This window comes from Phyllostomus discolor, chromosome X (genome assembly GCF_004126475.2).
Source record: "Phyllostomus discolor isolate MPI-MPIP mPhyDis1 chromosome X, mPhyDis1.pri.v3, whole genome shotgun sequence".
In the NCBI taxonomy this organism is placed as follows: Eukaryota; Metazoa; Chordata; class Mammalia; order Chiroptera; family Phyllostomidae; genus Phyllostomus; species Phyllostomus discolor.
In genome coordinates, this window is record NC_050198.1 from 11,354,109 (window position 1) to 11,381,418 (window position 27,310).

At 42.1% G+C, this 27,310-nt stretch overlaps 2 protein-coding genes across 6 annotated transcripts in view; both read right to left on the reverse strand.

The window, feature by feature from the left end:
• PCYT1B (phosphate cytidylyltransferase 1, choline, beta) overlaps window positions 1-27,310 on the reverse strand; it is a 107,842-nt gene that overhangs the window by 43,405 nt on the left and 37,127 nt on the right. For 3 of the 4 annotated variants that reach the window (XM_036016714.1, XM_036016715.1, XM_028522859.2), the window contains exon 2: window positions 11,785-11,884. In XM_036016714.1, coding sequence (XP_035872607.1) covers window positions 11,785-11,884 — 100 coding nt within the window. Of the gene's footprint in view, window positions 1-11,784; window positions 11,885-12,363; window positions 12,523-27,310 lie in introns of those variants that run through there. The other variant, XM_028522860.2, reaches the window with a different exon arrangement.
• LOC114505007 (putative oxidoreductase GLYR1) lies at window positions 990-5,198 on the reverse strand. Of its 2 annotated transcripts, XM_036016713.1 has the most exons (2): window positions 3,755-5,191; window positions 990-1,332 (listed from the first exon to the last, which is right to left on the reverse strand). In XM_036016713.1, the coding sequence occupies exons 1-2, from the start codon at window positions 5,178-5,180 to the stop codon at window positions 1,196-1,198; spliced, it is 1,563 nt and encodes a 520-aa protein (XP_035872606.1). In that variant the 5' UTR covers window positions 5,181-5,191; the 3' UTR covers window positions 990-1,195. The 2 variants fall into 2 exon arrangements, with proteins under 2 accessions (XP_035872606.1, XP_028378659.1); XM_028522858.2 differs by lacking the exon at window positions 990-1,332 and having other exon boundaries at window positions 3,083-5,198.

Below are 27,310 nucleotides of genomic sequence, written 5' to 3' on the forward strand. Positions count from 1 at the left end.
ATGTAATTCAACAACTAATAGAATAAGTAGATAAAAAAACAGTAAGCACACAGAAGATTTAAAAAGCATGATGAGTAACCTGACAACTTGATCTAGACTATATTTATAGAACTACAAGCAAATGCTATAGAATACCATCTTTACTGGAACATGCGGAACATTTATCAAAATGCACTGTAAACTAGCTATAAACAATTCTCAAAATGTCAAACTGAAATTATGGAGTATATGCTCTAATCTAATTCAAGGAAATTAAAATAGAAAGCAACAACAGAAAGATAACAAATTCCCAGATGTTTAGAAGTAATACACTTCTAAAAATCCCATGCATCAAAGAAGACTCAGAGTAGAAATTATAAAATATTTTTGGTAACCCAAAGTAGCCTGTAAGAGATTAAATTTATTAGAATATTTATATTATATACTTTAAAAATTAACAGGATTAGCCCTGGCTGGCATAGCTCAGTGGATTGAGCATGGGCTGCGAACCAAAGCATCGCAGGTTCGATTCCAAGTCAGGGCACATGACTGGGTTGCAGGCCACCTCCCCAATGGGGGGCCACGTGAGAGGCAACCACACATTGATGTTTCTCTCCCTCTCTTTCTCCCTCCCTTCCCCTCTCTAAAAATAAATAAGTAAAATCTTTTAAAAAATTACTAGGATTTTTCCTTCTTCCACTTCAGTGTTGTTGTTGTTGTTTTTTTAAATAACTGTTTTTGAGATATCACCTACTCTCAAGGACTCTCAAATCAAAGGGAAGGATTTCAAAACAAAGATGAAATACCTTAACAGAAATATTCATTAAAAGGAACTTTACAGAATTGCCAATAATGTTAAGACAACACTGAGCCCTGGCCAGGTAGCTCAGCTGGTTAGAGCATCATCCTGATACACTAAGGTTGTGGCTTTGGTCCCCGGTCAGGGCATATACAAGAATCAACCAATGAATGCATAAATAAGTAGAACAACAAATTGATATTTCTCTCTCTCCCCCTCCTCTAAAATCAATCAGTAAATAAGAGTTTCTGAAAAAAAAAAAAACACTTAAAGACAACATTGAGTAACCACTTTCATTATAGCATCTTTCATTGGAATTCAAAATCCAAGTGAAATCAACTGTACCAAAAACCCATAGGCAGAATCTTCACAGGCTACCTCATTTTACATACATAATTAAATATTCCTTCTCACCTTTCACTTTGTATACCTCATTGGACACAGTTGCCATTGTAGTTGGATGGTTGATGGCACTGCCAGTGCAATGGCTGGGTGAAGATCCTTACAAATGTATTTCAGGCAGAAATCAGGCTTAAAGTTTCCTTGAAGAATATTTTGGCACTTCTAGTCTAAGAAGATGCTGGTCAATTTTCCTTGATTGAAGATAGCCAAGAATGCCTGGGGACTGACATGTCTCTTGGGCCAAGGTCAGCCCCTCAGTGATGGTGGCCCTAGTGTCCATCTAGGACACAGGTGGCAAATGCAAGGCCCATGGGCTGAATCTGGCCCTCCACCTTGTTTTATCTGGCCCAGCACCTTGTTTCTATCCGGTGGCAGTGCTGAGATCCTTGCCCCTTGGGTAAGGAGTAGTTACATTTATACAGTCTTAAAATTACATCCGGCCTTTTGAAAGCAACTGCGAGGCTGATGTGGCCCCCCGTGAAAATGAATTTGACACCCCGATCTAGGAATATAACAGGCTTTGTGTTCAGACAGAATTCAAAATCCAAGTGAAATCGCCTGTTCCAAAAACCCACAGGCATCTTCCCTGCTCTCGTCCCATGACTTCCAGGACGGCTGCTGAAAAGCAGTGAGGAGAACAGGCTTCTGGGAGGCTCACCTACAGGCTGACTTTTTGCTGCTGTCCCTGGAAAGTCCTGCCTTCACTTGCCTTTGCCAATCTCTTTTCAGTTCACAAAGGCATTTCTGGAGAGTTGGTTGTACACTGGTAGCTTAAACATGACAGTCCTCATCAGCTGGTCACCTGAGGTTGCAGGGCCCACAGGGTCCTCTGTTTAGTCTGTGCTGGTCCATCTTGGCCCAGAGCACAGGTAGCAAACACAAGGCCTGGGGGCCAAATCTGGTCCTCCACCTTGCTTTATCTGGTCTGGCACCTTTCTACCCGGCGGCAGTGCCGAGATCCTTGCCCTTAGTTAAGCAGTAGTTATATTTATATAGTCCTAAAATTACATCTGGCCCTTTGAATGCAACCGCGAGGCTGATGTGGCCCCCGGTGAAAATGAGTTTGACACCCCTGATCTAGGAATATAACAGGCTTTGTGTTCAGACAAAAAAGAATTCAAAATCCAAGTGAAATTGCCTGTTCCAAAAACCCACAGGCATCTTCCCTGCCCTCGCCCCATGTCTTCTGAGATCCCATAACCTGGGTTGATGAGTGGAAAAGGGCCAAGGTTATGAGGGGGAGGGACTCACACTAGTGTGGCCACCTCATTTTATGTATATAATTAGATATTACTCCTCACCTCTCACTGGTGGCCCTCAGGACCCCCTCCTCAAGGCCTGGAATGCAAATCTAAACACTAAAATAGTCTGTTGAGGAGTGAGCTCTCCCTATACCAAAGCAGAAAGTTTGAACCCAGTCCAGGGCTCAACAGTGATGGTGCCTTCCAGGACTTCCAGGATGGGTGCTGAAAAGCAGTGAGGAGAACAGGCTTCTGGGAGGCTCACCCACAGGCTGACTTTTTGCTGCTGTCCCTGGAAAGTCCTGCCTTCACTTGCCTTTGCCAATCTCTTTTCAGTTCACAAAGGCATTTCTGGAGAGTTGGTTGTACACTGGTAGCTTAAACATGACAGTCCTCATCAGCTGGTCACCTAAGGTTGCAGGGCCCACAGGGTCCTCTGTTTAGTCTGTGCTGGTCCATCTTGGCCTAGAGCACTGGTGGCAAACACAAGGCCTGGGGGCCGAATCTGGCCCTCCACCTTTCTTTATCTAGTCCGGTACCTTGTTTCTACCCAGCGGCAATGCTGAGATCCTTGCCCCTAGTTAAGGAGTAGTTATATTTATACAGTCCTAAAATTACATCCAGCCCTTTGAAGGCAACCACGAGGCTGATGTGGCCCCCAGTAAAAATGAGTTTGACACCCTTGGCCCAGAGTCTCTCCGTACAAGGAATCCAGTGGGGACTGTGGAAATAACCACAGCCTCTTTGCTCTGAGGGAAGCAGTAGGGAGGCTTCCAGTTTCCACTGTTGATTCTAGTTCCTAGAAGGAGTCTGAGATAAGACAAGCTTGGAAGAAGGAGTGAAAACACCAGGAAGCAGTTTCTGGGCAGCTTGTATCCTGGAGTAAGTACAGGTGGGGTGGGGGTGTGAACACACATCCACCTGTGCCTTGCCATAGGCCAGTCCTGCTGACATTCCTCCCCTTCCCAGGACCTTTAGGGGAAGAGTAAATGCTGTGTGCTGTACAGATGAGAAGTCTCAAAGTCTGTATAAAAGGAGATAAAGAAAAATAAACAGGTCCAAAGTAAAGTCCTAGGACCCCAGCCCCGTGTGAGGAAGAGGGGGGTCATAGGGGAGATTGGGGGAGTAGGAGCTTAGTGCATGTAGGCCTGGGGCAGGACAGACATGAGGTTGTCAGACTGTCCCAGTGCCTCGGCTCTTTTGTACACCTCACTGGCTGCAGTTGCCATCGTAGTCGGATGGTTGACGGCACTGCCCAGTGCAATGACTGAATGAAGATCCTTAACAATGTATTTCATGTGGAAATCAGGCTTAAAGTTTCCTTGAAGAATATTTTGGCACTTCTGGTCTAAGAAGATGCTGGCCAATTTTCCTTGATTGAAGATGTCCAAAAATGCCTGTGGGGACTGACCTGTCTCTTGGGCCAAGGTCAGCCCCTCAGCGATGGTGGCCATGAAGCTCCCCTGGACCATGTTCACAATCAGCATCATCTTGGCTGCACTGCCAACCTCACCTAGAAAGAAGGCCTTCCCCATTGCCTGGAAGCAGGTGCTGCAGTCCTCATATAAGTCCTTGTCTCCAGCTGCTAAGATCACCAACATCCCATCATTAGACAACTGCTGGTTGCGTAAGACTGGGGCTTCCAGAAAGCGCCCCCCCCTGGACATAATCACCTGGGCCAGCTCTGTGACTGTGTCAGCGTCCACTGTTGACAGGTCCACATAGCACTTCCCGGGGTGGATCCCCTGCAGCACACCATCAGGACGCAGCACCAGATCCTTGGCCGCCTCTGGATCAGGTGCATAAGCAAAGGTGATGTCACAAGATGAAACAACTTCAGCAGGGGTTCTTCCTAGGCAGGCCTCCTCTCTCTCTGTAGTCGGGTTCCAGACAGTCACTGTGTGACCCGTTTTTAGCAAGTTGGAGACCATGCCCCTTCCCATGCAGCTCAGGCCCAAAAATCCTATCTTTTTGTCTGTGGGTATGATGCTACCATTCATGACCCTGCTGTCTGTTGCCTGGGTAGAGACGGATCCAGTCTCATTTCCACTTTTCAACTTGTTTGTAATTTGCTCGTAACAGATAGCTGCATTCCTGATTTGACTGAGCAGGAAGTGATCAAAGTGGGGGTCTCCGCTCACAGGCTCACCACTCGCAGACCACTGCCCCTTAAATGAGGCCACTGGTCTAGCTATCGTCTCCGTCATGGTTCTAGACTCAGGAACAGGGATGTTCTTTGGGGGCTGCCTACGCTTCCGGGAACGGTGTGATCGAGCCCTTCTCCGAGGGGCCTTGGGGCCTCTCTCTGAAGATTCTGAAGACACTGTCGTCTTTTCTTCTCCCATGGTCTCCTTCAGCTTCCCTTCAGACAGGCAAGGCTCGCACTTATCACATGAGTCTGGTCGACTTCTTTCCCCACTGGAATTACGCCGATTCTCGTCATCAGCGGAATTGTGAGGCGGCGTCTGGTTTTCCTCGGTGGCTGTTCGGATGAACTCCTCCACTTCTCTCACAGCTCGCCGGAACAGTTTCCCCTTGTTAGTCTTTACTATTTCCTCCTTATGCTCATGATACGGCTTTAGCTGTCTCGTTTCCATCCAGGCATGATCCTCCATTCCGAAAAACTTCACAAAGCAGCATTTCTTTCCACGCGGTCTCCGCAAACACTTGGGCGGGGTAATAATCCTTGCCGGCCAAGGAGGATACGGACCGAGTTTCCCCCACACCAAATCACCAAGCCGCAGACGCACAGGTGCCATTTTACCACACAACTACCTTCGTCGACGGCGGCGACGACGACCGTCGACGGCGACGACGGCCACAATGACAAACGGGCTGCAGGCGAAACCGAAGTCACCCAGATGCTGCCTGTTGGAGTGTGCTGGACACGACGGAGTCGGCTCAGGGACTGGGGTCAGCTCACGGGAAGGGGGGTGGCTCACCGGGAAGGGGAGTTGTACACGGGAAGGGGGACGGCTCGCGAGAAAGGGCGCTCCTCACGGGAAGGTGGGCGGCTCACCAGAAAGAGGGGTGGCGCATGTGTACCGTTTTACGGCACTAGGTCTGCGGCTGAAACATGCGCCCTTTTACGGTGGCTCACTAGGTCTGTGGCTCAAACGGGCACTGTTTTATGCCGCTAGGTCTGTGACAAAATGTTATACATCATAGAAAATGAATATGATGGCGTTATGCACTTTCTGCCTACAGATTATAAAATTTCTAAAGCATTTTAAGTAAATTCCTCTTTATCCTGAATGGTTATAAGTATATTAGATAAATGTGATGTTCTGGTAGAATGTATGTCCATATACCACACACTGATAACTGTATTTTAAATAAACATAACAAATTAGGCATAACACCAAAATGATGCTTGATATTTGCTTGAGGATCATGGATACAAATAATGACCATGGTACAGTACTGTGGGGGAAATCTGATTGTTTTAACTTTCTAGATACTACATTCCAAATTTTTATGTTAGCACTTTGAAGTAAATGAAATGACAGAAGGAACTATGCTTACCTCTCATCTCACACTACGTACAAAAATTAATTCAAAATGGATCATAGACGTAAATGTAAGAGCTATAACTATAAAACCTCTAGGAGGAAACAGGAGAAAAATCTCAGTGAATTTGGCAAAAATTTCTTAAATAGGACCCAAAAAGGGTACACTATATAATGAAAAAACAAAGATAAATTGGACCTTATTTAAAACTTACACTCTTTAAAAATGAAAAGGCAAGTTATAGGGAGAAATTATTTGCAAAAAATATGTATCAGATATATGACTTGTATCTAAAATATATAAAGAACTCTCTTCTCTCTCTCTCTCTCCCTCCCTTCCCTCCCTAAAAATAAATAAATAAAATCTTAAAATAAATAAAATATATAAAGAATCCTCAAAACTCAATAAGACCAATAACTCATTTTAAAAGGGGCAAAAAATGAACATTCCACCAAAAAAAATAAATATATGGATAGCAAAGCTCATGAAAAGATGCTCGATATCATTAGTCATCAGGGAGATACAAATTAAAGCCAGAATGATATACCACTTCATACCTCTAAAATGGCTAAACATTTAATAAAATTATTGACCATATCTATCAAATATTGGTGAGGATATACAGTAATGAACTCTTACACATTGCTAGTAGAAATGTAAAATTGCAATTGTTTTGGAAATCAGCTTGGCGTTGGTTTAAAGGTTAAGACTACACCTACAGATTATGCTGTTTCTTGGTATTCAGATTCAGATAACAACAAAAAAGTGTAGTTATTCATTTTTTATTATGGCTATTATCAACCTACATTTAAATAATGCCTTAAAAGTACATATGATTTATAAAACCCATATATTTCACTTGATCTTCACATCAACTCTGTGAAGTAGGTAGAGTGGACTTAGTATTATCATTTTTAGTATCCTCATAGAGGAACAAATGGAAGCTCAGCAAAGTTAAGCAGCTTACACAATGTCATACAACCAAACCATGAATTCCCAACACTGAGCAATTATGATAACTAGTATTGTTTTTGTGTACAATTGATGTGCAAAACGTGGCACAGAAATTAACCTTTTAAAATCTAATAGTTATATACTCTATAAATTTACATAGTTTTATATAAACTTTATACCTCCCTTCTGAAGCCAGCAATACTATTTTCAATAGATGATAATGATTGATGTTTGCTTTTTAGATACATTAAAGTTAACAGAAGAGAACATTAAAGAAAAATTAAATAAATAATAGTACAGGTGGCACACAAATGGAACAAATCATTAAGATAACTTTTGAAAAATGAATTTGGAAACTCCATACACTGTGGAAACAGACTAATATAAATCCCAATTCTGAGAAGGAAATAGGAAATTGGAACTGAGCTCCCTTTTGATGAAAAGGAACCTATGAAACGATCACTTGAACTTTTCCTTTACTGCAAGACAAAAGACTGATTCTCTTTGTCTCAGGACACATGCTAAACCCTGTAGACACATAGCTCCACAACTGGACTAGTTAAGCTAGGGTCAAAGGGGCTGATTCTGACTGCCCTACTATTTTTCGTGATGTTTCATCATCCTTGTGACCTCACTGATGAGGCCCAGGAGCTAAGAGCTATGACCAGAGTTTGTCATTACCTCTTTTAGAATTTATATGCTAGCCTCTGTTTGGGCAGGCCTAAGATTGTGAAACATATTGTAGGCAATTGTATTGAGTCATAAAATAGGGCTAGTGGAAAAGATAGTGAAAGACTTCAGTTATAACTATAATCTTGAAGCACATTATAAACCCCTAGTGCGGGTCTGTTTTGTCTTTTTTGATGGAATGCTCAAGACAGTGCCACAAAAAGGTAATTGCTTACTACTCTTGAAAATTACCAAACACTTCAAAAAAGTAATGTTTTTCTCGTTTTCTTTAAAGAACAGTACAACAGCAAGATTTAAAAAACGTGCTCTGAGCTTTTCTAGTAACAGTACAATGCTTCAACAATTATTTAGGATAATCTTCCTGTCACTCCCTCCAACTACTATCAACAGTTACTCTTCAGCAGCGGTTCTTACAGTGTGGTCCCAGGACAGGCAGCATCAGCATCATCTAGGAACTTAGAGATGCAAATTCTTGAGCCCCACCCCAGACCTATCCAATCAGGAGTTGCTGTCTGTTTTAATAAGCCCTCCAGGGGATTCTAAGTAGTATGCTGAACTTTGAGGACCATTGCTCTAATAAAACAATGGTTATCAGGGCATTCCAGATAATGAAAGAACTAACGTTTCTATATAAAGGAATTTTTAACTGAAGTTCCCCAGCTAGGTGCCCATCAACATCACAGATCCTCTTGCATAACTTCCTAGGGTCATCACCTGAGATAAGAGGGGAGAACTTCTAAGACTAGGAGCTCAGCTTTCCTGTCTCATTCCTCTTCAGTGACCCATGTTCAACAGAGCCCACTGCACAGCTCTTTCAAAATGTAACACCATCTTATTCTAGCTTTATTCTCTGTGTTTAAACTGCTTGGCAGTTAGGCAACGTACAGGCACCTGATCTCACCCAGTTAATTGGCTTGATGCTGGCTCAAAGCATTGGACCAGTTCTCAGTAATTCTATGTTTTAAAGATTTTCTTTACTTGTTTTTAGAGAGAGGGAAGGGTGAGAGAAAGGAAGAGAAACAGCAATGTATGGCTGTGTCTCACACACCCCTTACTGGGGACCTGGCCTGCAACCCAGGCATGTGCCCTGATTGGGAACTGAACCAGTGACCCTTTGGTTTGCAGGCTGGTGCTCAATCCACTGAGTCACACCAGCCATGGCTAATTCTATTTCTAGAAAACAAGCTCCTTCTCTTGTCCCAAACTTCCAGTCATTCATTCACTCATGAAATATTTACTGAACACACAGTACTTGACAAGCATACCTCCAGGTACTGGTGAAACAGCAGTGAGCACAACAGACAACCCAGCCACTGCAGAAGATCACAGGTACTTTCTGCCTGTCTTGTTACTATACCTTCCAACCTCCAGTTCAATGCCCGAGCATGTTTTCTCTGACCTCCATGGTCTGCTGTGGCTTGTGTTCCACAGGGCAGCCCAATGTGGAGGACAAAGCAGGTTTTGAGGTGAAAGATAGTTGGGGTCAAATCCTAGCTCTACCCACTCAGCTAGGAAATTTGACAAATAACTTTTCAGTTCTCCAAATCTCATTTGCCTCATCTGTAGAAAGGATACACTAACACCCATCACACACAGTTTTTGCAAAAACTAAATGAGACACATGCAGGGCATCCAACCTGTGGCCTGTAGGCCGCATGCATCTCAGGATGGCTATGAATGCAGCCTGACACAAAATTGTAAATTTACTTAAAACATGACGAGACTTTTTTGTGATTATGTATCGCAATGTATTTAATGTGTGGCCCAAGACAACTCTTCTTCCAGTGTGGCCCAGATATGCCAAAAGGCTGGACACCCCTGGAGGAAAGAGCACCTGGCAGATTTAGAGTAAGTTAGATTTGGCTTACCTTTCCCTAGAAAAAGCTTTGTTTTCTCCTTGGGCCTAAAGCTCATCCTTTAACTTTAGGTCAAATCTGTTCTCTTCACAACTACCTGGACTTTCATTTCATCTTTTGGATTTACCTAGGCTATTCATTAAAAATGCAGGTGCCTGGACCTCAACCCAGATTTAGTGGTGGTGGTGAGACAGCAGGAAATTTGCTTCTTTAACAAACTTACCAGGTGATTCGTTGCACACTGAAGGATGGGGAACAAGTGGTTTAGCTGCTGTGAACTACTGCCCTAAGCCACTTCTTGCCTTTCTCAAAAGAAGTAACAAAAAAGCTTACTAATTTGGCCTGCTCTCTTCCTTACCTCACTCTCTCCAAGCTACAGTCCTCACTTAACATTGTCAATAGCTTCTGTGACTTTAAGTGAAACACTGTATAATGAAACCAGTTTTAACATTGGCTAATTGATATAAACAAGAGTTTGGTTCCTCTGATTCTATTTTGCTCATTTGTTTGTTTGTTTGTTTTGTTGATTAGGTTCTACTTATAGGTGAGAGCATATGGTATTTGTCTTTTCCCACCTGGTTTATTTCACTTAGCATAATGCTCTCTAGTTCCATCCATGCTGATAGGTAGGGTAGGAGCTCCCTCTTTCAATGTTATGACGAAGCAACATTGAGGAAAATGACTTTATTAAAGGACCCACTGTACTCTTAAAGAGGAGGCAGTGTCATGGATGAGAGAGCAAGCTGGAACACAAAGAGGTTTGAGATCAAATCTGAGTTTTGCTACTTACCATTTGTTCTCCAAGTGTAGTCCCTCAGCAGAAGCATCACCTGGGAACTTGCTAGAGAGGCAAATTCTTAGGCCCCACCCCAGTTGGACTGAATCAGAGACACTGGGGGTGAAGGCCAGCCATCTGTGTTTGCATATGCCCTCCAGGTGATTCTGATGTGTGCTCAGGGATAAGACCCAGTGCCACTTACTAGCTGAATAATCCTGGGCGGATTCACAGTCTCTCGTTTATAGGAAATAAAGCCTTCATTTCCTCACCTGTGATATGCTAAAAGTACTAACCACATAGTGTTGACAGTGAAATGACATGATACAGGTAAAGAACTTAATAGTAAACGGTTAATAAATATCCATTGTTGTTATTATTAAGAAGGCTGTCCTTTGTCCCATGGATTCTTTTAAACTTGGGATGTTTGTTCTGGAGCCATCTTACATGGCTAATCAGTGTGATTTTCCACTCCATCCCAACTAAATGGAACACCATTCATTTACTGCTGCGCAGCTCGCTACCTGCACGCCTTCACTGTTCCTGTTCCACTTGCCCAGAATACCTTTCCCTTTTCTGCCCACATTATCCAAATCTTACTTTTCCCAAAAGTATCAGCTGAGGTAGCCTGACTGCTCCAGGCCGAATGAATCGGCCTTTCTTAAAACCATCAATTTTCATCTGTGTTGTATGATTTAACCCCTCAACCAGTGATTTTCAACCTTTTTCATCTCATGGCACACATAAACTAATTACTAAAATTCTGCAGCACATTTTGCCAATCTGACAAAAAAAATATTTGTTGCCAGCTATTATTGTGTTGGCCATTGTCTTTTTTTTTTTTTCCATTTGACAATCTAAGGGAAAAAAGGTCAGTGCCCCTGACTAAACAGTCAGGTATTGCAAGTTTTAAAAATCTTTGCAGCACGCCAGTTGAAAATTGCTGCCCTAAATACACCCATGCACGCTATTGGTGAGTTTATTTCATATCTAGTTGTCTTGTCTCTTTATAATGAAGCTTGTGGGAAACAGAGGCAGTACCTTAGAGTTCTTTTTAAATCTCTTCCCTATCCAACTCTGGTTGGTATCCACTAGAGGAGTGAATGAATGAACAAACTCCTAGCTCTTTAATTTAAGGCACACCTGGAAAAACGTTTTCACAACACAGACTTTTAAGAATGGTAATAATTATGCAGCTTAGGTTTGTATAAGCCTTCACAGGTTAAAAAATGCTTCAGAGTTTTTAACCGAGCCTAGTTGTCACAAAAACCTGTGAAGCAGGCATCATCATCGTCCCTGTTCACACATGAGGAAACATTTAGATCATTCTTGTGACTTGCTCAAGACTGCAGAACTACTACATGGCAGAGCTGGGGCTCCAACACTGACATCTCGCTGTATCTTTTCCTTGGCTACTTTGCTTTGTCGCATTTATTACTGTCGGTGTTACCCTTGCGCTGTGTTATAATCTCTAAATTCAACTCTGATTGATGGTGAGTGCTGCTCAAATGATCATGGGCCTTTCTGCTACTTTGGATGTCAAGACAGGGCCCCTTCGGAGGGGAAGTCCAGCCTCACCTGGTGTTCCTAGGCGGGCTTGAGCAATGGTCAGTTTTTCATGGGGCGCTTGGCACTGGCAGCTGACTTCGTCTGCAAATGGAGCAGGAGCAGTCAGAGTCTAGAAAGGAAAGAGAGAAAGGGAATACAGTCTGACAAACTTTCCTTAGGCACTAACTTCCCCGGCAGTTTTATTTCTGTTCGCTACACAGGTATGATCAAGAAGTAGAATATATCCACTGAGTCTTTTAGAGAAATATTGTACTGCTAGAAATAAAAACAGGGACATTGGCACTGAAACCTTTTTTTTTTAAACTGTTGCTTCAGAAATAATGAGAGCTCTTTTGTGTTTACTATATGCCAGGCACCAGATGAGGTACTCTGGGTATATTAATTCTTTTAGGCCTCACAACACCCTGTGATGGCTAGCTCCTTCTAGCCTTCTATAGTATAGCATAATACCATCTCTATTTCACAGAAAAGGAAACTGAGGCTCAGCAGGATTAGGAGGTATGCTAAGTCATGCCCTTGGAAAGTCACAAAGCTCAGCTTTGAATATTTCACAACCAGTAAGGGCAGGCTTCAAGAAATAAGACTTACCCACACCCTGGGGTACTCATCTGGAAGGAATGCCATACTCAGCAATGTGAGACATCTGTATTTCACACACAGCAGCCTGACCAATCACAAGATCTGATGTCTCTTCAGTGCAAAGGCCAAAGACGTTATCTGTTCCCTGGGACCTAAAAGCACAGTATTTCTGGCGGGCTGCAGATAACTGCTCCTGTGGTAGCTCCAACAGCCACCAACGGCTGGAGGCCCCGCCCCAGGCAGCTGGGGCTGGGGCTCCAGGGAGCTCTGCAAGAGAGATGTAGTCACTTGGAAGCATGCCCAGGAAGTGGCTCTGCATTTTTTAGTCAGCCTCTTAAAATGAAAACCTCACTCTCTCCAGACAGAGAAAGACAAAGCGTGTGGTGTTTTTGTAAACAGGGCAAATGCAATCCAGAGTTGTCCATTTGTAGCCTTTGAACTATATCATTATCCTGGTCACTACATCTACCTTGGTATTTTTTAAGCTGAAGTTACTGTAAACATTACTTATATTATTGCATAGATCGCTTCTTAGAGATAGACACAGGTGTTCCTTAACCTGGCAAAACTCAATGGAAGAATGATCCATACATTTGAAGAGGGGCTGTGACCCACCTCTGCCATTCATTTATTCATTCACTCATCCATATGCTCATTCAAATAAATGTCAGGCTCAATCTTAGAATTGGGGGTGCAAGTAGGGATAAGACCAGCTCCCATACTGGAGGAGTCCCTGTTCTCCTCTGTATTGCCAAGAACCCATCCTGTCCCCTTCCCACCCACCTGCATTATAGCATCTTCCTCCCTGGAAGCTGGAGTCCTGCCCCAGAGTTGTTTGGAGACCTCCCAATTGCCCAAGACTCTTAACCCCCACCATCCCATTCAGGCCTCTGAAAGCAGACCAAAACTTGGGACATGGATTCAGGAAACTTGAGTCCATTATTGGTTCTTTTTCAGATACATTAAGGTGACCTTGTGGGCCATGGTGGGCCAGGGCAGCATTTGTAATATGCCAAAGAGGTACAGTGACAAGAACAGAGGCTCCATAGCCGCAAAACTGGGGTCCCAATCCCTTTTGCAGAACTTACAGGATATGTATTCTCAATTGGCTCTCCTGGTTGAAATGACCTGACACCCACTAAAGTTAGCTCAAGAGATGAGGGTTCTTTTAAGGCTACCTGGCACAGAAACTGGGAGGGTGGGGGAAGGGGCAGCGCCTGGCCCCAAAGAACTCTGCACTGACCTGGCTGCTCTCTGCATGTGATTCTTTCTGTCCCACACCCATTTATCCTATATCCTTCCACTGCATTTAAGTCTCTGCGTGCCTTCCACTGTCCCATAAGCTTTGGTTTGCATGGGACACATCATGGGCTCCTCGGCCTCCCTTCCTAACACTCATTCATCAGTTGCAGATTGAGCCTTTCAGTCCCAGCTCCTGCTTGCTCCTACCAACTTACTGTTTCCATGTTTCCCCATTCAAATTCCTAAGGGAGACTCAGATTAGCCAAGCTCATGTGTTCCAACCAGGCCACAACCACAATTAGCCTGCATGGAATCAGGTGCCCACCAGCTGTGGCTGGTGAGTGGAGGGGGAGTGGCAAGGGATATTATGGGTGACCTGTCATTGCCCCTTTAGCAGGCACTGTTACTGGGGCAAGAAATGTATTTGCCCTTGTGTGCTCTTAAAAGGATGTTCCTTAATTTAGTTGAATTTCAGTTTTACCTATAAAATGGATACCCATCTTGTAGGGTTGATGTGAAAAATAGAGATAATTATGTCAAGTACCTGCTATTCAATAAATTGTGGCAATTATTATTACTGCTATTAGTATTCATTATTATATATCATGATATATAATACTTTATATTATGATATAATAGATAATGTAGTTCCCCATAAAAAGAAGCAAATTGACTCTGAATGAACTTCCAGGACACAGCCCAAATTGGTAAACAGATTAGCAAATGGGGTTCTTATGTTAATGATTCATTAATCTTTTTTTCCTTTTTATTGAATTTATTAAGGTGACACTGGTTAACACATTTATACAAGTTTCAGGTGTACGATCACTAACCTTTAATATATGTGAACAGTGAATCTTTTTCACATGATCTAAAATTATTATTTGGGGATATTTTATGTGCTAGTCACAAAGCTTATTAAAGTCATAGGGTGTTGTCCTCTTCCAAGGTGTACTCTAGAGGGTGTGAAACATGGTAATTAAAGCAGAAATACAGAAAGTTGTAAAGCAACAATAGCTACTCAAAGATGAGGAAAATGTTTATGTGCACTGTGCATTTTGTCCTTTTCTTGTGCCTTTTGTTCTTAATTATTGTAGCCTAGAAGTAGGACAAAGGGAGAAGCAAAGAAATGGAAAGCAGAAAGAGTTTGTGTTTGTATGTGCGTGTGTGCACATGTACATGTATGCTTACAAGCACCTGAGCATCTGTAATAGCAGTTGACATGGAGAAGGGGTATTTCTTGGTATGTACAAGGCATCGTACTTGGAATGGGGAAAATGTAAAAATAAATGAGCCACAGCCTTGCTCTCTAGAACATCACCTTCCAAAATGAGGCAGAATACTCCCTGGGTTGAAAGTCAAGCTCTGCATTCAGGGAGATCTTGGTTAAGGCCCAGCTCCCACCAACCCGCCCTGTGAGCTGAGACAGTATTTATTTTTTGTTTGAACACCCTAGAACTACTCCTTCTCTGAGCCAGAACAAATCATTTGATTTACGAGGAATTCTATACTACTCAGGTTCTGTCTCTTCCACCTACAAGAGGCAGACCAACCTCAGGACAATGGGACTAAGACAGCCAGGGGCTTTAGAGAGGAGCAGGGACTGGTCCACCCTGGCCTCCAGACTCTATCTACATCAGCCCGCAGTTGACCCAGGCCTCCTCCACCTGTTCCTCACCATTCGCCACAGCTGGGATGGTTCCAGAGATCCTCTGGGTAGGCATAAAACTGGGGCCCAGTAACATAAAACTAAATCTCTGAGTGTCTACTTAGTACCATGGATATCTATCTATATACTAAGCACTTGAACTATATTAGCAGCCCTTTTAATTTGTACCACAACTGGGTAAAGCAGGTACCATCTCCATTGAATGGTACAGGACCTCTCCTCAACAGCGACATCAAGTGGCAACAGGAAACAACTGCAGCAGTAGATACCTCAGACTCAGTTACCTTTTTGACTCCCTTTAAACTGAGGAAACTTTCAGGATTCTCAGACAGTTAGGATGGAGGGGCTCAAAAAGGAGATACTGGATTTCTTGATAATTAGAAAAGAGGGTGCAGACAATCAAAAAACCAAAAGCATGTGGCCATATTTTTACCCAGATTTAATGAAGTGGGTTAGATGATTTACATATAGTTATGGCAAGCCTCAGCTTAGAGTCCAAATCACCAAGATCAGACTGTCAAGTGTTTCCTAGCACATTCTATGTGTTTCTTTTGATCTAGATGTTTGCAGGGTGAATAAACAGAAAAGATAAATATGAAAGGAAGGAACAGAATTGGCTCTGGGGCAGCAATCCTCAATTTGAAGGGTGGCCATTTTAGAATAGGGGGAGGTGTTGGTTAGAAAAGGCATATTTGCCCTGGCTGGCGTAGCTCAGCAGATTGAGCGCGGGCTGGGAACCAAAGTGTCCCAGGTTCGATTCCCAGCCAGGGTACATTCCTGGGTTGCAGGCCATAACCCCCAGCAACCGCACATTGATGTTTCTCCCCCTCTCTCTCCCTCTCTCTCTCTCTCTCTCTCTCTCTCTCTCTCTCCCTCCTTTCCCTCCCTAAAAATAAATAAATAAAATCTTAAAAAAAAAAAAAAAGAAAAGGCATATTTAATTTTCATTAATTTTACACTTGGGAAAAACCTTACCCTGTTCAACATACAAGCCACAGAAATTAAGCCTCTGGACAGGTAGAGATCCTCAGACAATAGACTATATCCCACCCCCCTCCCCCGGGAAGCCATATTCCACCTTCTGGCTTGGGGAGGCATGTGAAATTTTATTAAAGAGTTCTTATTTATCTTTAGAGAGAGGGAAAGGGAGGGAGAGAGGGAGAGAAACATCAATGTATGGTTGCCTCTATCATGCCTCCTACTGGGGACCTGGCCCGCAACCCAGGCATGTGCCCTGACTAGAAATCAAACTAGCGACCCTTTGGTTTGCAGGCCGGCACTAAATCCACTGAGGCACACACCAGCTGGGGTGGCACATGAAATTTTCAGGTTTGGCCAAAGACAGCAAGGATTTAAAGGGTTAAGAAACCCTGGCCCAGTGCCCTGGACCTCACATGTGCATGGGTCTTGCCAGGGCATAGACTTGGAGCTACACTCTTTCTACCTAATTTAAGATACCCAAGTCATTGCATGTGAATATGTTGCCTATTTGTCATGCAAGTTCTGGTTATGTTAACTGCACCATAGTAACATATCAAAGCCATATTCCCATCAGGCTTTTTAAAGGTGAAGACATTAGGGGAGGGAGGACAGAAGTAACAGGGGAAAGAAGGGAAAGGGTCATCAATAAACATGTATAAAGGACTCATGGACAAAGCCAAAGGGGGATAGGATTGAGGGTGGGAGGTGGGTGGAGTGGGAGAAAGTGGTGGTGGGAAAATGAGACAACTCTATTTGAACATTAGTAAAAAATATTATTTAACAAAATAAATGTGAGCCCTGGCTGGTGTAGCTCAGTGGACTGAGTGCGGGCTGTGAACCAAAGTGTCGCAGGTTCGATTCCCAGTCAGGGTACATGCCTGGGTTGCAGGCCATAACCCCCAGCAACCACACATTGATGTTTCTCTCTCTCTCTCTCTCTCTCTCTCTCTCTCTCTCTCCCCCTCCCTCCCTCCCTCCTTCCCCTCTCTAAAAATAAATAAATAAATAAAATCTTTAAAAAAATAAAAATAAATGTGAAGACATTAGATATTGGACATTTCACTGGCAGAATGTGTTTACCTGGACATTGCCAAATATTAGAACAAAAGCTATTAGGCACTACATAAAATGTACAATGCAAATATTATTTGAGCATGAAAAATGGTCAGTAGGACCTGTACTTATGCAGTATGCATCACTGACTGACAACTGGACCAATTAGACAGACAACCCATCACCCAATCAGAACTTAGCATAGTACTGCTGCTAGTGACAGCCAACCACAGAACTGCTTTTTTAAGCTAAGCTGTTCTTACCTACAGTGAGGCAATCCACTCAGACCTGAGTTCAAATCCTAGCTTTAACCCATTTGATTTTTTAAATTAGATTTTTAGAAAATTGCTGGTTCTTAACACCTGTAATCTTCAGTATCATCATTTATAAAAGGGGGATAATAACATGAACTACTACTTTACTTCATAAAGCTGTTGTGAGGAGTAAATGAAATCATGTATGTGTGATTAATTCCTTCCTTTTTGCCTCTCTAGAATCCACTCTCTTCCTACCCTTCTCTACTCTTCTCTGTATGGCATCCTGTATGGGCTGCACCAATAGGCTCTGGTTGCCTTCCTGCTTCCAGTTGGATTGGGTCCATGGGAAGTGCATGCAAAACACTGGAGGGCAGACAAGAGTGAACTCAGGGTATTTGTCTCCCTGGCTTCCTACCTGCTAGGAGGCAGTATGTTGGTTCCATTCTTTTAATGAAACCCACAGCTTCTGTGAGGAGGCCCTCTTTCTAGAGCACTCTGTGAAGTTCTGATAATCACAGTCTCCACTTGCCTCTTCACACCCAGGAGTGGCAACCCCTCAATGTTTCCAGGCCAAGGGTACATATGATCCCCTGAGGTTTCCTTTAACCCTTCTCATGCCTGTGTAAATAGTCCCTTTATTAGACTTTCTTCAAATTTCCTGTCTACAGTGAGCGTCTGTGTCTTGACAGAGCCTTGACTTGGGTGGTATATGTAACAGCATGATGGCAAGCTTACTAAATGTTAACTAGCAAATGTTGACCAGGCATGTGAGAAGTGCAGAGATCAATTGAAAAGCAAATCCCCCATAGTTAATAGTCATAACCATCTCAAGAATGCCTTCCAGTAGGATGGAATTTTACAGTGACAGAATATTTTAATCAGGAGATGCAAAGGAGACATGGGCAGGACCAGCGAAAGACCCTACTTCTCCCAGGTAGGCCTTTTGTCTCAGCACTCACCAGCTTCAGCACCACAAACTCAGAAGTTACAAAAAGACATTACAACATCTCATCCCTCAGTCTCATGTTGTTGTGTTTGCATTTACACATCTCTGAACATATTTTGAAAGCCTGATTTTAGTTGGGATCAGCCTATTTTACTCTTTTGAAGACAGAGGAAAGAAAAAGCAGATCTTATAGCTGATGGGGAATCAGTGGATTCTTGGCCATTGTGATATTTATAGCCCGTCTTCCCCAGTGACTGTAGAAGCACCAAGAAAACAGGGACTTGGTCTGTCCTATTCATTGCTATATCCCCAATTCCTAGGACAACACCTGGCATATAGAAGGTTCCTCAATAAACATTTGTTGAATGGGGGGGATTTATTTTTCCAGATACAGCTTTTTAAACTTCACTTTTATTGTTGGCACTAGTATTGATGTCCCCATTTTCCCCCCTTTTGCCCACCTCCACCCAGCCCCCTGCCCCCTTCATTTTGGCCAAAGTCAATGGAGAGAGAATGACTGTTGACAAAAATGGAACTCAAATAAATACACTTATCAATTTTTCTTATCATCATCATGATACATATTATAAAAACTAGGGGAAAAAGGAGAAGAGAGCAAAAGTCATCAAGAATTCTACTTCCCAAACACAACATTTAAAATGTTAAATGTTGTTAACATTTTCTACATTTCTTTTCAGGCATTCTAATATGTTATATATACATATTAACAACTTGGGAATCTTACTACTGCCTGGACAGTTTTTTTCACTCAATATGTTATGATTACTGTATCATATTATCTAAATAGTCTCTTCAGCCTCACTACTTGTTCTAATGAACAGGCTATTTTGGGGGGAGGAGCAGTTGTAGGGTCTCAGCCAAATGAACAAAAGGTCCAGATATTTCCATATAACTCTCACTAATTTTGATAGCTGTAAAACAGTCCATTGGATGGGAAAACCAAAATTTACTTAAATATTTCTCTATTGTTGAATATTAAGTTGTTTATGCTTTACTAATATAAATAACATGCTAAATATAATTCTAAACCTCTGATTTTTTCCTTAGGATAGAGGCCTAGGAGCTGAATTACTTAGAGTAGGAGTGTGAACATTTTCAGTATAAATATTTGAAGAATACCATATATTGGTAAATTACCTTCTACAAAAGCTGCATTATTTATGCTGACATTACAATGTATGAAAGCACCTTTCTTGCTGCCATCTCACTGTCTCTGAGTATTGTTGTTGTCAATTGTATAGACCAAAAAATGGTATCATGCTGTTTCAATTTGCATTATTTTGATTACAAGAAAGATTGAACATTTTTCCACTGTTTATTAGTCATTTGTGTTTTCTTCTAAGATTGAGTTGTCCTTTGCTCATTTTTTCTATTATTGAGAACAAGTATTTTGAAGTTCATTAAAAGCAAAACAATAGCACAGTTTAAACATTATCTTAAATAGCATTTTCATTTATTTATTTATTATTTTTTAGAGTGGGGAAGGGAGGGAGAAAGAGAGGGAAAGAAACATCAATGTTTGGTTGCCTTTCATGCACCCCCAACTGAGGATCTGGCCTGCAACCCAGGCATATACCCTGACTGGGCATCGAACCAGTGACCCTTTGGTTTGTAGGCTGGCATTCAATCCACTGACCACACCAGCCAGGGCTTAAGGCCTTTTTAAAGTGCATTTTGCTGGTGTGGCTCAGTGGATTGAGCACCAGTTTACAAACCAAAGGGTCACTGGTTCGATGCCCAGTCAGGGCACATGCCTAGGTGGCAGGCCTGGTCCCAAGTAGGGGGCCTGTGAGAGACAACCGCACATTGATGTTTCTCTCTCTCTCCTTCTCCCTCCCTTCCCCACTAAAACAAACAAACAAAATCTTTTAAAAATATACCCCATTTCATTGATTGTAAAGGGTACATAGTCCCCCCACACACACCCACACTTTAACCTCCCTGAGATGAGGAAGGGGATCTTACAAGAAATATCTTAAAATCAGAAATAATGTTAGGCAATTTTCTAACATTTTAACCCCTCTAAAATGGAAGTTCATCTTATAATTAATGCCGTCTTAGATTAATGAAATGAATAGATGCTATTCACAATAGAAAATAATCATCCTTACCTAGAGCTAAAAATTCCAAACCCTAAATCACTTTTTTCTTCAGCAATTGAGCACAAGGAATTTATAATGAATATCAATAACAGTCTTATATCTTATTCAGATCCCATCTCCTTCCCCAAAGTACTTGAGGTGACTTTAAAACATACAATTTGAAAGTTTAAAATAATAGTTGCAAGATATGAGGGGTCAGGGGTGAAATAAGCACACAGGAACACCTATCATAGTCCTCTGCAGTTCAGAAAGGAGGGCCACAGAGTGGCTTTAGGCTCCCAGCAGTCAAAGCAAAGAGGAAGACGAAGTTAATATTGTATTTAAGTGAAAAAAAAAAAGAAAAAGAAGAAAAAAGAAAGAGGAAAAAAAGCCAAAACCACTATCAAGAAGAAGCTCAGCATTTCCTGATTCCAAATTTTATAGAAATTCCTCCCCTGGTGCCTCCATAAGGGGCAGGTTGAGCAATGCGTAGTGACCTGATATCCTCCAAAACAGCCCAGGTACAGACAATCCTGTTTTTTAATGTTTGTCTTGGTAGTGCCCTCCAGGCAAGACTGAGCCCCAGAACCGAAATGCAGTTCAGAAACACATTTCCACAAGGGGCCAAATGTGTAGCCTGAAAATGTGGTTGTCTCCCTCACAGCTGGATCCACAGGCAAGATTTAGAATACCAAGACCAGGGTGTTATGATGTGGGATATCAAGACAATCTGTTGGACAGAAATGCTTAGATATTTACTTTTCATGTTAAAAAAAAAGCATTACTACTATTTAACTCTAACATACAGATTCATACCGGCACCCCATCTATGCCTCATAAAGTCCACAAGGTGTCCTCAAGGAAGAAGGGAAGACATGCAATAGAGAAGGAGGGCCTGACATTTTCATTTATTTTTAGCTTATCGCAATACAACGCAGCTCACCTGGGCCTGAATAAGTAAATTTGTAGATTATATTATCTACTTGCATTATCTACTAAATCAGCACTCACAGGATCAGCAGGTGGCTTAAAACGTTTCCTGCAATGACATAGGAAAGCAAAGAACATAAGAAGGAGCAAACAGTAGGAAAGTGGCAGAGCTGGTCCTTCTATACCCTACATGAGTTCCCCACCTGCCACATTACTAAGTGGTGACCTAATCAGACCTCACAGGAAGACAGCTGAGTCAAAAATGGTCACAAAGAGGACAATTTGAAATATCTGCTACTATTAGCATTAAACCTCACCTGGAACATATATTGGACCTTGAGATACTGGCTAATGATGGCATGAAATGACTGTAATTACTGTGATCCTTAAAAAGAAAGCATCCAGAACATGAAGACAAGCCTCTATGACTTTTTCAGCAAGGTTTCAAGACGTGATACTCAGTCCTGTAGTTCACAAAATCCTGTTGTTACATGTAATGATAAATGTTTAGAAGCCTTGAGCTCCCATGATTCATCAGAGAAAAACCTGCTCTTCACACCACAGTAGAACTGGTTGCTCTAATGTGTAGAAAAAAATGGATGTCAAAATAAAATGCATTCCTTTGTCAGCAAATATATTTAAACGACATATAGAAAACATTGCTGAAGATGGGAAGAAACAAGCATTAGAATAAATTATGCAGTGTGGGAGGTTTGTTATACAGTTGGATAGTACAGATATTTCTAACATGTCTCAGCTTGAGGTATTTGCTAGATGCTATTTCAATGATAAAACCTTTTTTTCTGAGCCACCAAAGAAAAGATCTTCCAAAGAAGAAAGATTTTCCAAAGAAAGATGGTCCGAAGAAGACTGATTCTGCAAAATGGATGAGTTCTTTAATAAAAACAGCATTTTACAGAAACATTCTGTAAGTCTGTCAGTGAGGTGACTGCTTTCCTCTTGCACCTGGATCTCCCACCTATTTGAGAAATACCTATCTTCTTTCTATGACCCTTCCTCTATTGGCTCTCTTACATGTAGTTCTTTGGGGTTCCATCCTGGAAGATTGTGGAAGATTTGCAGATTAAGTTAACCAGATCTCATAAAGATATAGGCAAATATAGGGAGGGTTCTAATAAATAGCTTTAATTACAGCTTCTATTTTTCTTCCCTTTAAAAACCTGATAAAGTGGCTTGGGGCCAGCTGTTTTCTAGAATTTTCCCTCCAGCAGGATTATCCTGAGGCAGTCTTGCAAGCTAACCAATGCTATCCACTGCCTTCTGAGTCTAAAAACTCCAGACCAGGCCATTGTTTGTTTGTTTGTTTGTTTGTTTTTAAAGCATATAGACTGGGAACCATTGATTTTAGTTCATAGATTACTTGACTAGGGCTTGACTGGTCCTAGAAATAAGGCAAGTTTAGTTCAAGGGCTCACATATGCTCTCTTTGGGACTGGACATACTGACTCCTGGAAGGCCTGAACACATTAAAGCTGTTTTAAGTTTAGGTAGGATCAGACATCATTCCTTAGAGTGTTACCTATCAGCCTACCAGAAATTGTTTGGAAATGGGAAATCTGTTGTAGAATATACACTCTCTCCATTGCTGTGGTCAGAATATCTTTCAAGTTTGTATTAAAGCATATAGAAACGTGCACATATCCTAAGTATGTGGCTCCAGGAACTTGCACAAGCTAAACACACCACGGCAGCCAGATCAAGTCACCAGCCACCGCCAGCCTCTATCTTGTGCCCTTTGCACTACCCTGACTCCGAACACCATAGGTTAGCTTTGCCTACTTTAAAAATATTTTATAGACATGGAATCACGTAGTGTATATTCTTTTGTACCTGGCTTCTTTCATTCAATATTACAGTTGTGAGTCATCCATATTTTTGGCAGGTGGTGGTAGATTTGTCATGCTCATTGTTGTGTAGCGTCACATTGGGTGGATGTACCACGGTTTACTTATCCATTCTACTTCTGCTAGGCATTTGGGTAGTTTCCCATTTGGGTTTATGAATAATGTTGCTTAGAACATTCTAATATTGGTTTTTGTTGGCCATATGTACAAATTTCCTAGGAGTGGAAGAGCTGGGTCAAAAACACTTATTTTGAATTTCTAAATTCACTACAAAGAGCCTAGACATCTGATTTGTTTACACTCCTGGTCCCGAAAGTCAAAAATGTAACCTGAGAGAACTAAATACAACATTGCTCAAAGTGCATCTGGCTCCTGAACCACCTGGGAGCCTGAGGTGATTCTTTGCTTATTGATATTGGAGAACTGTGTGCAGTCGAAACAGGGGGCTTTAGAAGTCAGACAAACCTAATTTTCAATCCTGGCTTTATCAGTTCATATTCAATCTTTGGGGAATTACTTAATTCCTGCCTTCCTCACTTAGAACATGGGGAATAGTAATTCCTACTTCACAGGTCTATCGCCTGGTTTAATGAGATAACACACATAAGGTATTCAGCACAGTGCCCAGCACAGTTTGCACTATAAATAGTTGTTCCAGGCTTCCATTTGCCCACAGGGGGAAAAAACGCGTGACAGCTGTAGCCTTGAACCCAGTACAGAACAATTAACCTCATCACTAAACAAATTGGACATAAAATAGATTTTAGTATTATGTGACTGTGCCTCTGATCAACATTAGGCACACTGGCAATGAAGCGCAGAAGCCTGTGTGTACCAGGAACAGGCTTTTGACATCATTTGGTTGGCAATAGGCTATACACGTCGTTCATGATGCTTCTATTAACCTATTATTATTGTTGTTGTTACTTTTCTTTAAATGCCCGTTTAAATAACCCTCAGCATCCTTTTACATTGATGTCAGGTTCAATTGGCATAAATTACTGAGTAGAAAACAAAAACACTAAGTCAAAGACTTTGGCGGGAGGGAGGAGGTTGCATGAAAATGAAACCTGCTCAATGGGCTGGCCCCGTGTGGCCCTGCACATTATAACGCAGGCTCACGCTACCAGGGCTCGCTGCTTTATTTTCTAATCACTGTGTTTTCAAGTGGGCCTTCAAGACTGTTGAGAGCTAAGCTGTCTCTTTATCCCCAAGCAGGGTCAGCTTCCCCAGCTTCCCATACAACTTGGTTCACGCTGGGATAAAGAGGAAGGTAGGAATGTTAAAACAATAATGCTATGGTCTGAGGCCAGCAACGGGTAATCAGATCCTAGCAAGGTAGAGGCTGTTACCTGGGAGATTATTGGAAGAAAATAGGCCTAGCTTGCAATGACTTAGTTTGTTCCTACCTTCCTTGCTTTGTTTTTTTCATCCTGCCCCCAGTGATCAGATGAAATAAATCTTTTTCTACATTTATTTCACTAAGGGCTCTGAGAAGCTTTGTGTGAGCACCAGTGAAAGATGCCAGAGTTCAAGACTATGGCCTGACTCACTGCTGGACTTGGACCCCAAGCTCAGATGGATAGTATCACTTAGACAAGGCCTCTGTAGTTCCATGCCATACTGCCATGCCTCAAAGAGAACCCATTGCAGGCATCCCCCGTTTTATTGCACTTTGTTTTATTGTGCTCCGCAGACGTTGTGTTTTTTACAAATCGAAGGTAAGACCCTCCACCAGCAAAAAGACTATAACTTGCTTTATTGAAGTACTCTATTGCAGTGGTCTCAAACCAAACCTGCCATATCTCCAAGGTATGCGCATTTTGAACTTCAGTATTATGACACAGAAAAATTAGGAGGCTATTGTTCATATTAAAAAGAGATTTGACCTAGGTTTCTTTGGACAGTAACTAGAACATAAAACCTTTCTGAGGAAGCATCTGAAGAATAAAGCAGAAGACACCAGAACTGTATGTTGTATTAGTTAATACAACATAATGTAAAGTTCCATAGTATTTTGTGATGCTTTGTTATTCATATTTAGCCAATATGTGTTACCTTAAGATCTTTCAACCTGGTTTTACACCAAATGGACAAAGCCCAAAGGAGGTGAGGAGTGGGGTAGCCCTGCTTTTTTTTCCTTTTCTTAAAATGTATTGATTTTTTTTTTTTTACAAAGAGAGAGGCAGACTGACGCATTGATCTATTGCTCTACCCATCCACACATTAATTAGTTGATTCCTAGATGCACACCAATGGCATTTGAACCCACAATCCTGGTGCACTGGGATGACACTCCAACCAACGGATCTACCTGGCCAGGGCCAGCCTCACTTTTTGATAGGAGCATCAGGTCAGAGTACATTGTGGTAGACAATGTTCTGGGGCTATGGAAGCTAGATTCACAGTCTTGGAACTAGAAAAGATAATTTATTCAACACATTGTGGGTGATGGAATTGAGGTCTAGAGAGAAGTGATTTGCTCAAGCCCACGCAATAATTCAATGGCAACACTGAGGTTGAAATGAGACTGTGGGCTCCAGGAAGTAGAGACCAAGCTACATCATAGTTGCCTTGCCAAGCCCCAACCCTTTTGCTGTGGGCCAGTCCAGGTCCCCTGGAGCTCCAGATCTGGATTTGCCTTGACCTTGGGGATAAGTGTGGAACCCCCGGTGCAATAAGGGAACAAATCCATTTCCTTTCATCACTACCACATCTCATCAGGAACCACTTACCCTTTCTACCTTTCCCTACCTCCCCCTACCTCCCCCTGAGCCTGAAGAGAGGAAATACCCTGGGGCTAGACTCAACTTCCCAGGCTATCCCATAATTACACTTTTGTACCGACCAGAAGCAAACTACCATGACTTTCCTTCCACCTTCACAGAGAAAACAGACAGTCAGATAAAGGGAGGCTTTCAACTTTCAACACCCTTCTACTTATGAGTTATTTCTTACCCAAAACATCCTTGCCAGCTTCCTCATCGCCACATGGGAGAGGTGTCTCTTTTCCTACCTGAAGCTAAGTCTTCCATGTGTGCACTGGAGCCCAGTGTCTCCAGCTCTTCAAGTAATTCCCTCCCACAATCTTCCCCATTGCTTTCACCCTCTCCCATTGGTCCTTTCCCATTTATATTTAAGTGCAAGTTGCTACCATCTTAAAAGAATGAGCCAACCAAAAGTTTTGGCGTATTGGATTAATGGAAGGAAAGAAGGATGAAGGGAAGGACGAAAGGAAAGAAGTTAGAAAGGAGAAAAGCTGGCATTTCTCAACCCTGAACCCTAATTTATCCACCTTTGGGGTACTATACATTCTATCTGCTTCTCCTCTCAGTCAACTCCTACTTCCCTGCCTCCTAAAGGTTCTTCAGCCTATTGCCATCTGGCCTCCGCTTGTACCACTTCACTGAAACATCACTGTTGACTTCTTTCTAAATCCAAAGAAAACTTTTCCTTATTATCTCATTTGCTGCATTTGGTTATTTTTTATTTTTTAAAGATTTTATTTATTTATTTTTAGAGAGAGCAGAAGGGAAGCAGAAAGAGAAGGAGAGAAACATCAATGTGTGGTTGCCTCTCATGTGTCCCCTTTTGGGGACCTGGCCCTCAACCCAGGCATGTGCCCTGACTAGGAATCAAACCAGTGATCCTTTGGTTCACAGCCCACACTCAAGCCACTGAGCTACACCAGCCAGGCTTGTTATTTTTTATTTTTATTAAATGCATTGGGGTAACATTGGTTAATACAATTATATAGTCTTCAGGTGTACAATTCTATGAGGGAGGACCAAAAAAACCAGAACTTATTTATAAGAATTGTGTATTTATTCTTACATGTTTAAACTCCAGTCATCTTCAAAGTACTCTCCATTTTAGGAAATACCCCTATCAAGATGTTTTTTCTACTGCTC